The sequence below is a fragment of the Haliotis rufescens genome, unplaced genomic scaffold (assembly GCF_023055435.1).
Source record: "Haliotis rufescens isolate VD_foot unplaced genomic scaffold, xgHalRufe1.0.p SCAF_51, whole genome shotgun sequence".
Classification (NCBI taxonomy): Eukaryota; Metazoa; Mollusca; class Gastropoda; order Lepetellida; family Haliotidae; genus Haliotis; species Haliotis rufescens.
Genome location: NW_025964235.1, coordinates 1747368 through 1760383, shown reverse-complemented (window position 1 = coordinate 1760383; position 13016 = coordinate 1747368). Strand labels below are relative to the sequence as shown.

The 13016-nt window shown below is 45.7% G+C and overlaps 2 protein-coding genes across 6 annotated transcripts in view; one reads left to right on the top strand and one right to left on the bottom strand.

Moving 5' to 3' along the window:
- LOC124140619 (WD repeat and HMG-box DNA-binding protein 1-like) overlaps nucleotides 1-9168 on the bottom strand; it is a 38310-nt gene extending 29142 nt beyond the window's left edge. For 2 of the 5 annotated variants that reach the window (XM_048384820.1, XM_048384821.1), the window contains exons 1-7: nucleotides 7625-7797; nucleotides 6562-6673; nucleotides 5743-5894; nucleotides 5105-5213; nucleotides 3102-3202; nucleotides 2914-2959; nucleotides 2650-2739 (exon numbers count right to left, since the gene is read on the bottom strand). In XM_048384820.1, coding sequence (XP_048240777.1) covers nucleotides 2650-2739; nucleotides 2914-2959; nucleotides 3102-3202; nucleotides 5105-5213; nucleotides 5743-5894; nucleotides 6562-6673; nucleotides 7625-7689 — 675 coding nt within the window. In that variant the 5' untranslated portion in view covers nucleotides 7690-7797. Of the gene's footprint in view, nucleotides 1-2649; nucleotides 2740-2913; nucleotides 2960-3101; nucleotides 3203-3910; nucleotides 4022-4506; nucleotides 4881-5104; nucleotides 5214-5742; nucleotides 5895-6561; nucleotides 6674-7624; nucleotides 7798-9060 lie in introns of those variants that run through there. The other 3 variants (XM_048384822.1, XM_048384824.1, XM_048384823.1) reach the window with 3 other exon arrangements.
- On the top strand, nucleotides 8539-13016 carry LOC124140620 (suppressor of cytokine signaling 5-like). The gene is made up of 2 exons (XM_046508277.2): nucleotides 8539-8624; nucleotides 10271-13016. Exons 1-2 carry the CDS (start codon nucleotides 8615-8617, stop codon nucleotides 11740-11742), a joined length of 1482 nt encoding a protein of 493 aa, XP_046364233.1. The 5' UTR covers nucleotides 8539-8614; the 3' UTR covers nucleotides 11743-13016.

Here is a 13016-nt window from a genome sequence, read left to right as displayed (position 1 = left end):
GACACATCATCAGGGCACACTGACACATCATCAGGGCACACCGACACATCATCAGGGCACACTGACACCTCATCAGGGCACACTGACACATCATCAGGGCACACCAACAGATCATCAGGGCATAGTGACACATCATCAGGGCACACTGACACATCTTCAGGGCACACTGACACATCATCAGGGCACACTGACACATCATCAGGGCAAACTGACACATCATCAGGGCACATCGACACATCATCAGGGCACACTGACACATCATCAGGGCACACCGACACATCATAAGGGCACACCGACACATCATCAGGGCACACTGACACCTCATCAGGGCACACTGACACATCATCAGGGCACACCAACAGATCATCAGGGCATAGTGACACATCATCAGGGCACACTGACACATCATCAGGGCACACTGACACATCATCAGGGCACACCAACACATCATCAGGGCACACTGACACATCATCAGGGCAAACTGACACATCATCAGGGCACATCTACACATCATCAGGGCACACTGACACATCATCAGGGCACACCGACACATCATAAGGGCACACCGACACATCATCAGGGCACACCGACACATCATCAGGGCACACCGACACATCAGGGCACACCGACACATCATCAGGGCACACTGACACATCATCAGGGCACACCAACACATCATAAGGACACACCAACACATCATCAGGGCACACTGACACATCATCAGGGCACACCGACACATCAGGGCACACTGACACATCATCAGGGCACACCGACACATCATCAGGTCACACCGACACATCATCAGGGCACACCGACACATCATCAGGGCACACCGACACATCATCAGGGCACACCGACACATCAGGGCACACCGACACATCAGGGCACACTGACACATCATCAGGGCACACTGACACATCATCAGGGCACACCGACACATCATCAGGTCACACCGACACATCATCAGGGCACACCGACACATCATCAGGGCACACCGACACATCATCGGGGCACACCGACACATCAGGGCACACCGACACATCATCAGGGCACACTGACACATCATCAGGGCACACCGACACATCATCAGGGCACACCGACACATCAGGGCACACCGACACATCAGGGCACACTGACACATCATCAGGGCACACTGACACATCATCACGGCACACCGACACATCATCAGGGCACACCGACACATCATCAGGGCACACTGACACATCATCAGGGCACACTGACACATCATCAGGGCACACCGACACATCATCAGGGCACACTGACACATCATCAGGGCACACTGACACATCATCAGGGCACACCGACACATCATCAGGGCACACTGACACATCATCAGGGCACACTGACACATCATCAGGGCACACCAACAGATCATCAGGGCATAGTGACACATCATCAGGGCACACTGACACATCATCAGGGCACACTGACACATCATCAGGGCACACTGACACATCATCAGGGCACACTGACACATCATCAGGGCAAACTGACACATCATCAGGGCACATCGACACATCATCAGGGCACACTGACACATCATCAGGGCACACCGACACATCATAAGGGCACACCGACACATCATCAGGGCACACCGACACATCATCAGGGCACACCGACACATCAGGGCACACCGACACATCATCAGGGCACACTGACACATCATCAGGGCACACCAACACATCATAAGGACACACCAACACATCATCAGGGCACACTGACACATCATCAGGGCACACCGACACATCAGGGCACACTGACACATCATCAGGGCACACCGACACATCATCAGGTCACACCGACACATCATCAGGGCACACCGACACATCATCAGGGCACACCGACACATCATCAGGGCACACCGACACATCAGGGCACACCGACACATCAGGGCACACTGACACATCATCAGGGCACACTGACACATCATCAGGGCACACCGACACATCATCAGGTCACACCGACACATCATCAGGGCACACCGACACATCATCAGGGCACACCGACACATCATCAGGGCACACCGACACATCAGGGCACACCGACACATCATCAGGGGACACCGACACATCAGGGCACACCGACACATCAGGGCACACTGACACATCATCAGGGCACACTGACACATCATCACGGCACACCGACACATCATCAGGGCACACCGACACATCATCAGGGCACACTGACACATCATCAGGGCACACTGACACATCATCAGGGCACACCGACACATCATCAGGTCACACCGACACATCATCAGGGCACACCGACACATCATCAGGGCACACCGACACATCATCAGGGCACACTGACACATCATCAGGGCACACTGACACATCATCAGGGCACACTGACACATCATCAGGGCACACTGACACATCATCAGGGCACACCGACACATCATCAGCCAGACATTACAGAGTTACTTTACCACCTGATGAACTTGATGACACATCTTTCTGAAAAGTAATGGGATGCCAGGGACCTATTCTGACCCTGGGTGCAATTGTACAATGCGATCTTAGACTAAGACGATAACTCCCATACCCTAAAATAGACTTGCGACAGTCGTAGCACTAAGGTTGTTATGAACAACGGCCCCAGGCCCCTACAATCTAAAGTACATACCCCAGTGAGAGCCTCGTGAGTGATGACACTTTTCTGCCACGTGTTGTTTTCGTAGATGGCTATTTCCTTTTCTCTCGGCACCAGTAGGTTCTGAGGAATATAAGAAAGGTGGCAAATGATTCGTAGAATACAACCTGTATTTTCTTTAAATTAATTAATTTTGAATAATTATCTATAACAGTGTTTACAATCACCTATCTATATATATGCACAGACTACATTCACTGCACCATACAAACAACGTGTACAGACCTACTGACTCACCTTGCCGTCCGGCGACCAGGTCAAGCGACACAGCGTCTTGGAGAGACTGAAAGAGAAGCAGACATGGAGTCAGGTCCTGTGGTAGCATTCCAGTAACCCACTGACTCCTCATTTCAGATGTCATTATCCCTTAAGCATCATTATCAAAATAATAAGTCTCATGTCCGGATGTGTTGGCGTGAACTCACCTGATGTCTGAACACTTCGGTATGCTATCCTCCAAAGACTTGACACAAGATTGGTCTGCCACCTTCCACACTTTAACACTGCCATCACAGCTGGAGGAGGCCTGAAAGAGAGAGATCAGGAGATCACACTGCCTTCAGGAGATCACATTGCCTTCAGGAGATCACACTGCCTTCAGGAGATCACACTGCCTTCAGGAGATCACACTGCCTTCAGGAGATCACACTGCCTTCAGGAGATCACACTGCCTTCAGGAGATCACATTGCCTTCAGGAGATCACACTGCCTTCAGGAGGGTAACTCTTCAGCTGGCTCTGCTCCCCGGTGGACTGATCAACACGGAGCAGTAGTTTACTTCTATCACGGCTCAATGAGGGAGGAAAGCCTGAAGAGATGGACGTTGCAAACTTCGAAACAAAGGCATGGTCCTGACAAACCAAGAATCTTAATGAAGGTGAATCTGAACTGGGGATTTAAAGCTCAATCATAGGGTGTCTGCTGTCCTCAACAACATAATGGCACAATGTATTGAAGCTTCGTAGACATTGGGCAACCAAAGGCATTTCCATCAGGGAAGACTAGCAAGTTATGACCTACCATCCCTCCTAGGGGTGGAGAGACACACTGAGGAACAAGTTAAGACCTACCAGTAGTTCCTCCTAGGGGTGGAGAGACACACTGAGGAACATGATAGACACCTACCAGTAGTTCCTCCTGGGAGGTGGAGAGACACACTGAGGAACATAATAGACACCTACCAGTAGTTCCTCCTGGGGATGGAGAGACACTGAGGAACATGATGGACACCTACCAGTAGTTCCTCCTGGGGGTGGAGAGACACACTAAAGAACAAGATAAGACCTACCAGTAGTTCCTCCTGGGGATGGAGAGACACACTGAGGAACATGATGGACACCTACCAGTGGTTGGTCCTGGGGGTGGAGAGACACACTGAGGAACATAATAGACACCTACCAGTAGTTCCTCCTGGGGATGGAGAGACACTGAGGAACATGATGGACACCTACCAGTAGTTCCTCCTGGGGGTGGAGAGACACTGAGGAACATGATGGACACCTACCAGTAGTTCCTCCTGGGGGTGGAGAGACACACAGAGGAACAAGTTAAGACCTACCAGTAGTTCCTCCTGAGGGTGGAGAGACACACTGAGGAACATGATGGACACCTACCAGTAGTTCCCCCTTGGGATGGAGAGACACACTGAGGAACATGATGGACACCTACCAGTAGTTCCTCCTGGGGGTGGAAAACACACTGAGGAACATGATGGACACCTACCAGTAGTTCCCCCTGAGGATGGAGAGACACACTGAGGAACATGATGGACACCTACCAGTAGTTCCCCCTGGGGGTGGAGAGACACTGAGGAACATGATGGACACCTACCAGTAGTTCCTCCTGGGGGTGGAGAGACACACTGAGGAACATGATGGACACCTACCAGTAGTTCCCCCTGAGGATGGAGAGACACACTGAGGAACATGATGGACACCTACCAGTAGTTCCCCCTGGGGGTGGAGAGACACTGAGGAACATGATGGACACCTACCAGTAGTTCCCCCTGGGGGTGGAGAGACACTGAGGAACATGATGGACACCTACCAGTAGTTCCTCCTGGGGGTGGAGAGACACACTGAGGAACATGATGGACACCTACCAGTAGTTCCTCCTGGGGGTGGAGAGACACACTGAGGAACATGATGGACACCTACCAGTAGTTCCTCCTGGGGGTGGAGAGACACTAAGGAACATGAGAGACACCTACCAGTAGTTCCCACCTTGGGATGGAGAGACACACTTGGGAACATGATGGACACCTACCAGTAGTTCCCCCTTGGGATGGAGAGACACACTGAGGAACATGATAGACACCTACCAGTAGTTCCTCCTGGGGGTGGAGAGACACTGAGGAACATGATGGACACCTACCAGTAGTTCCCCCTGGGGATGGAGAGACACACTGAGGAACATGATGGACACCTACCAGTAGTTCCTCCTGGGGGTGGAGAGACACACTGAGGACTGGGGCCTGGTGACCGTGGAACACCTTCTGGTTACTGGTCTCAACCTCAACATGTTTCACAGTGAAGTCACTGAAACAGCCAATCTGCATAGATTTAGTGTCCATTCAACAAACATCAATGGAATTTTATGTGTATTTTTTAAGTGTTTTCATGATTAATTTAAAGTCAGATGAAGGTGTTACACTTTCATTCTTTTTAATGAAGTGAGTTACATCTGACGTGCTACATACCTTGATCGGGCCACCATCACACTGCCAGACTTGTTGAAGCACATGTGTGATACTGGGACCGTGTTGTATTTGTTATTTAACACCGTACTCAGCAATATTCCAGCTATATGACAGCGGTCTGTAGATAATCGAGTCTGGACCAGACAAATCAGTGATTGACATCATGAGCATTGATCTACACAATTGGGATACGATGACATACATCAACCAAGTCAGCAAGCCTGACCACCCGATCCTGTTAGTCGCTTCTTACGACAAGCATAGTCGCCTCATACGGCAGGCATGGGTTGCTGAAGACCTATTCTACCCCGGAATCTTCATGTGTGAGACATGGGCATGAAGTGAGTTACATGTGACATGCTACATACCTTGATGCGGCCACCATCACACTGCCAGACTTGTTGAGGCACATGTGTGACACGGCGCCTGTGAAGCGCGTCACGATGCCATCAGGGGAACCATCAGGAAAGGTATGTGTCTGTACAGAGTTGGCCTCTGATGCCGTGTAGAAACGATTATTCTGTCAATACAATGTATGTGCATTTCATTCAATTTGACATCTCAGTAGCGTAGTGTTGGATTGGGCTGGATCCTGATTTATGAAATACAGAACCTGGACATAACATTCCTGCTTGAATCTGTGAACGGGCTGAAGAATTATTGACCGGCCTCAACGGTTCATATTTCCATAACTTGCATGGTGTCTGGGCATTTGGTTTGCGGATGGACTGCATATTGCACTCATAATAAACAGGCGGGGGTTACATAACATGGAGGGCCACTACATGCTGATTTCTGTCCCACCCATGTTGTTACCATGGCAATGAAGGGAGGGTTTAAGGAAAGAATTCTTCTCTCTGAGATGCCATTTCAAAAGCGGATCATAACAAAAATATTGTAGATACCTATATCATTCATTCGTTAGTCAGAATCATTACTTCTGCCTAAAATCTGTTATATATTTGCAAATTAAGAAATCATTACCACTAAACCAATGTAAACAGTTTGTCTACACTTTTATCTCATTAAGATCCACTTGTAGCATTTCAGAGAGAATAACCATGATAACCCTCTACTACTGTATACTTAAACAAATCTAAAATGTGATAATTCTCCATGAAATGTGACTTTAAAGGTTTGTATGAATGACAACAATGATCAAAGATCTTGAAAACATCTCCTTTTACCTTAAAAGCAACAGCATATACTTTCTCTCCAACTCTGTGGGAGACTGCATCATCATCGTCGATGCCCTGCCACACCCTGACATCCCCATCTGTCCCACCAGTTAGCATGTACCTGAAATACATCAATATCATCATGATCACTAAAACACGTCTTTAGTCCTTCCATTGGTGAATAAGTATGGTTCTACGCCACTTTGAGCAATATTCCAACAGTTTCATAGCGAGGGACTGGGACTTGGAATGAATGTCATTGACTCATCATGAGATTGTCAACTGAACATATCAGCAGACATGATCTTGTTTCAGGGAACTGTGTTTTTATGATAGTGGAAACATATCACACCAATACACCACTCTATCATGTGGTGACACTTGACTATTTAGTCGTGATGTGTTTGGTATTTCTTGCCGAGTTTATCACCTTGTCTGTCATTTTGATGTGACTTTTAATTTAAATTGATTTGTAGAAGCAGTCAACAGTGATAGACACTAACATTTTTAGCCCCTTAGGCCTTATAATGATAACAAATAGCAAAACACTTGAAAATGGCAAATTTCTACTAGTCGTTATGATACCTTAAAGTAATCCAAAGTAGATAAAATTAATATGAATATAATTAATTATTATTGACCATCAGATACATGGAAATAAAAGAAACTTCCAAATAATGGTGTGACAGCTCTTAAAGCAATACTCATGAAAGAATTGGCGATATTAGTTTCCGTAAACTCTGAAGAGAACATTAAATTACAATAGCGTACAATTTTATTAAAAAACAAAAACAAACAGATGACATGAATGCGCAACGATAAAGTGTTGTTGATAAAGATGACTTGATTGTTTATTTTGTTTACATAGGAAATTCAATTAACATGCTCATTACTCCTCTCGCTTGAGTCTATAGGCTATCAGATGTGCACGGGTTATATGTGTATCAAAGATGTGTCTTTTTGCTCATTGTTGGTATGGATATTTCCGATGAACCTGACGTGTTCCGGAATACAACAAGTAACACAGATCTGACTGTATGTAGCGTTTATGACTAAAATCTGAGGAATATACCTTCCAGAATCATCAAAACACAGGACGGTGTGTCCGTCGCTGTGAGCATATCTCATAGGTTTCATTTCTGAAAGACAATGTCAACCACACAATTTCTTTTCAGGCTTCGCACGAATGTGACGGCACAAAGTTTCCCGCAATAATTGAATTTCCCGCGGTTAAAGTAATCTCGCGGTAAATACACAAAGTGTTTTCTTTTCTTATAATAAAATTCACATTACTACCGATTTTGATTCTTTCGTTTGTATGTTACATAACTTAATATAAAACATGCGTAAGGTTGTTACAACGTTTATATGTATTATTACGCCTACGCGGCTGCGTTTTATAAAAGATTTAGGATTCCGAGAACGTTTATGGCAAGAACACTATTCGCGATTCTATCTATAAATACTACATTTCTGCTACTACAAAACGTAACGGACCTACAGCTTTACATGTATGAGATAGTGTATACTGTAAAGCAATCCTCCATATTATTTTAATCACATTTCTCCCCAAGAAACCAGTTAGTAGAATTTCAATAATTTAAATCGGAGACAATAAACAAAATATTTGATGGTCTCTGTTTAAATTCATACACATACTGTACACGTTTCGTTTATTTATAGATTGGCCGACAACCGTGTTGATTGTGTAATATACATGTATATTGAACCTTGCCCATCATATAGACAGTTTTTATAAGAAAGCGTTTCTAAATATATATACTGTAATATTTATGAGGATCAAGTCCGAGATTGTTTTTTTTAATTTCAATCAAACGACATGTAGGAAACGTCGTGAGATTTGACTTCAGATGTGGATATTTGTTAAATATAAATATTTAGCAGCCATGATGTAGTTTCAGCGGCCTGTGTATTGATAAACGATATCTGAAGCGAATCGCACAAATACACCAATCTAACATTTCCTGTTGCCGGAAGTCACTGGGTGAGGCTGTCTGTCAGTCAGTCATCGCGTACACAAGCAGGCGAGACACTCAGCGGAATGGAGTCCGGTAGGATATTGTCTAGTCTGTGTTGTGTAGATCAAATGTATTTGCTCTTCTAAATGGTGAACTGTGTTTCTACCTTATCATTATATCAGTACACATAAACGATCGGACTTGCTTACTAACTTGAACATAAAAACTCATTGAGGGTCTATTTTGGCTTGGGACAGGATGTGAAAAGTTGAGAAGTTGAAATCTGGGATTGACCATTCTCCGGAACCGTATGTCATTGTATACCATGTACATACCGTACTCTATGTCAAAAGCTTACCTTGCTGTTGTAGAAACGATCTTAGGTAAAAGTGAGGATGTCTAGATACATAATCTTTGCCATCAAACACAAAGTTCTAATTTTAAGAATTAAATTTAAATCGTGGTCTGATTGTGTCTGATTATATGAGTGACAGCAATGATCAAAGTTCTTGAAAACATCTCCTTTTACCTTAAAAGCAACAGCATATACTTTCTCTCCAACTCTGTGGGAGACTGCATCATCATCATCGATGCCCTGCCACACCCTGACATCCCCATCTGTCCCACCAGTTAGCATGTACCTGAAATACATCCATATCATCATGATCACTAAAACACGTCTTTAGTCCTTCCATAGGTGAATAAGTATGGTTCTACGCCACTTTGAGCAATATTCCAACAGTATCATAGTGAGGGACTGGGACTTGGAATGAATGTCATTGACTCATCATGAGATTGTCATCTGAACATATAAGCAGATATGTTCTTGTTTCAGGGAACTGTATTCTGATTGTGTGGGATATTTCTCCTGCTTTTCAGGCACTTGTTTGTCTGGTCAAGGCTGTATTATTTACTGGCTATTGTGATATGGCTGGAATATTGCTAACTGTGGCAGTAAACAACACTTACTTCCTGGGTTTGAAATTACCATAAGTCTGTTAGTACGAGCCAAGTCAGAAGGACCAGTGACATTTCCATGTGGTCAACCACTTGTACCATTAGGTAGATGGCAACTCTGTCAGATCATGTTTGCTGACAAGTAAAAATGAATGTAAATTTCTAATTGTGACTTGGCTCTATGTGCTGCACCTTCTACATTCACTTTCAATGTCATTAAAATCAGATCTTAGTTCTCGCTACCGCTAAACAAAAATCTGAGGACATCCCATTACGGGTCACGTCAGACCGACCTTGCAAGAACTTTGACCGACCAATTGAATGACCAATCAGAAGGCAGCTTTGTCGTGCTTTACGGCACAAATTTCAAATTAGTGACTACGCTTCGAAAGCATATTTTGAAAAATTCGCGATAACAAATTTGAAACCTGAACAAAAAAACATTCTGGAATGACTAATAGATGGTCTAGATTGTAAGGATTCAGTCGTTAAACCCGTAACTATCGTTCGGAATACCCCATGTTAAAGTTTTCAATATTGCATTATGAGAAATCACATTCCGACTGTCACTTTCATAATCTGGTAAGCGACGCATTGATTGGTCAGATGAAAGGTCGTTCTGACGTGACCCCTAATGGGATGTCTTCAGATGTTTGTTTAGCGGTAGCGAGAACTAAGATCTGATTTTAATGAGATTCCATTCACTTTATGGTTAAAGTCTGGGAATATCTGCATATTCTGTAGTTAAGAAAATGTTCATTGATTTGTTTGTGTGGTTGCAGATACAAGTGACCCTGATGCCATCCAGCACCTGGACTCTGTCATCATGGAGGAGAACCAGTGCCGAGGGATTGTGAACATCGATGAGGCTGTGGCCCCTGTGAGGCATCGCCTTCACCGGTCAACAGTGCGGCCGTTTTTTTGTTGTGGTAGTGAAGTTTCCCTTGTTAGCCTTGTGGACTCACTCGATCTTGGTCCTTCTACTGCGTCGTCATCCCTGACATCTGAAACTACCCTGGTGCCAATGTCGGCAGGAGTAAAGACGGATGGCAGCTCCAGTGGCTGCAGGAGAACGAGCCTGAGAGGGAAAAGGTCTGAGAAATTGCAACAAAATAAATCAAAGAAAAAGTTTTGGAGTTTACGTGGCAAACTTGGAAGCAGGTTTGTTGGGCCCCATGCTCGAAATGATGTGTGCCAACATCAGATGAGTTGTCTGTGTTCTTCTCACAGGAAACGTGGGACCATGCCGTGCTTGGGCCACGAAGACTTGACATCTCAAGGTACACTGCGAACCTCTGGACATCTGGGAGCAATGTTGTCTGGATTGAGAGTAGGACAGAATGCTGCTGTACCCCTCATTGACATAGCTAGGGTTAATTTTGACGCTCTTTATCCCACTCAAGACATGGATGAGATTCGCCGAGAAGAAAGAGCTAAAGAAATCGAACACGGAATTGAAATTAGTCCCCAACATTGGCCAGTGAATTTGTTCAGTGTTGTTACACGTTCAGGCCCCAGTCAGCATAGAGGGAGGATGAATGTCTCAACCCGCCATCACTCACTCAGCTCTGTATCGTTCCCTCCTTTCGCAAGTCTGACACCGTCATCATCAGATTACGAGGAGTCCGTGTATGGTGACAGTTCAGTGCTGTGTCTTCAGGCACTAGCAAACCATCTGCCTGCCGTCCTGCAGCCTCCAGCTTCAGTTAGTCAGCAGCCCGTGCACCCTGCTGCCCACAGTCAGGTGGAATACATTCACTGCCTCGTCCCCGACCTCGTCAACATCAGCTGCTGCAGCTTCTACTGGGGGGTGATGGACCGCTATGAGGCTGAGGCGCTGCTTGAGAACAAGCCAGAGGGCACGTTCCTACTAAGAGATAGTGCACAAGAAGACTTCCTGTTTTCAGTTAGTTTTAGACGCTATAACCGTTCACTTCATGCTCGTATTGAACAATGGAACCACTTGTTCAGTTTTGATGCACATGATCCTGCCGTATTTGCCTGTGACAGTGTAGTTGGATTGATTGAACACTATAAGGATCCCGAATGTTGCATGTTTTTTGAGCCTATGTTAACCCTTCCTTTGAATCGCACATCTTGCTTTCCGCTGAAGCATCTCTGTCGTTCGCAGATATGCAACAACATCTCGTATGATGATGTGAATGTGCTGCCACTGCCGTCCTCCCTCAAGGAGTATCTCAAGTACTATCATTACAAGCAGAAGGTGCGAGTGAAGAGGCTGGATATCCCCTAGGCCCAGGGTGGACTACAATTAACTGTTCTCTGTGACCTAGGCCCAGGGTGTACTACAGGGAACTGTTCTCTGTGACCTAGGCCCATGGTGTACTACAGTGAACTGTTCTCTGTGACCTAGGCCCAGGGTGGACTACAATGAACTGTTCTCTGTTACCTAGGCCCAGGGTGGACTACAATGAACTGTTCTCTCTGACCTAGGCCCAGGGTGGACTACAATGAACTGTTCTCTGTTACCTAGGCCCAGGGTGGACTACAATGAACTGTTCTCTGTGACCTAGGCCCAGGGTGTACTACAGGGAACTGTTCTCTGTGACCTAGGCCCAGGGTGGACTACAGTGAACTGTTCTCTGTCACCTAGGCCCAGGGTGGACTACAGTGAACTGTTCTCTGTTACCTAGGCCCAGGGTGGACTACAGTGAACTGTTCTCTGTGACCTAGGCCCAGGGTGGACTACAGTGAACTGTTCTCTGTTACCTAGGCCCAGGGTGTACTACAGTGAACTGTTCTCTGTGACCTAGGCCCAGGGTGGACTACAGTGAACTGTTCTCTGTGACCTAGGCCCAGGGTGGACTACAATGAACTGTTCTCTGTGACCTAGGCCCAGGGTGGACTACAATGAACTGTTCTCTGTGACCTAGGCCCATGGTGGACTACAGTGAACTGTTCTCTGTGACCTAGGCCCAGGGTGGACTACAAATGAACTGTTCTCTGTGACCTAGGCCCAGGGTGTACTACAATGAACTGTTCTCTGTGACCTAGGCCCAGGGTGTACTACAATGAACTGTTCTCTGTGACCTAGGCCCAGGGTGTACTACAATGAACTGTTCTCTGTTACCTAGGCCCAGGGTGGACTACAATGAACTGTTCTCTGTTACCCAGTTGCTACGATGAAAAACTTGTCATGTCAGAATTCCTACAGTGCACTATTTGAACAATGTTTGCCTGTTTCTACCATGAACCATGAGTACGTGGACATATTGGTCTGTTTCTACGAGGAATGACTGGGACATGTTAGTTTTTTTCTACAATGAATGACCAGTACGTGGACATATTGGTCTGTTTCTTCGAGGAACTTCTTGGACATGTTAATCTGTTTCTTCAAGGAACTTCTTGGACATGTTAATCTGTTTCTACCATGAACTACTTGGACATGTGTTCAGAATGTCAGAATGTATATAAATGATTCAGTGAGTGAAACAAACTGCCGTACATGTATCTCCTGCAACATGTTGTGGTTATGTTATCTAGCACAGATAAAGTTGTTTGACTGTT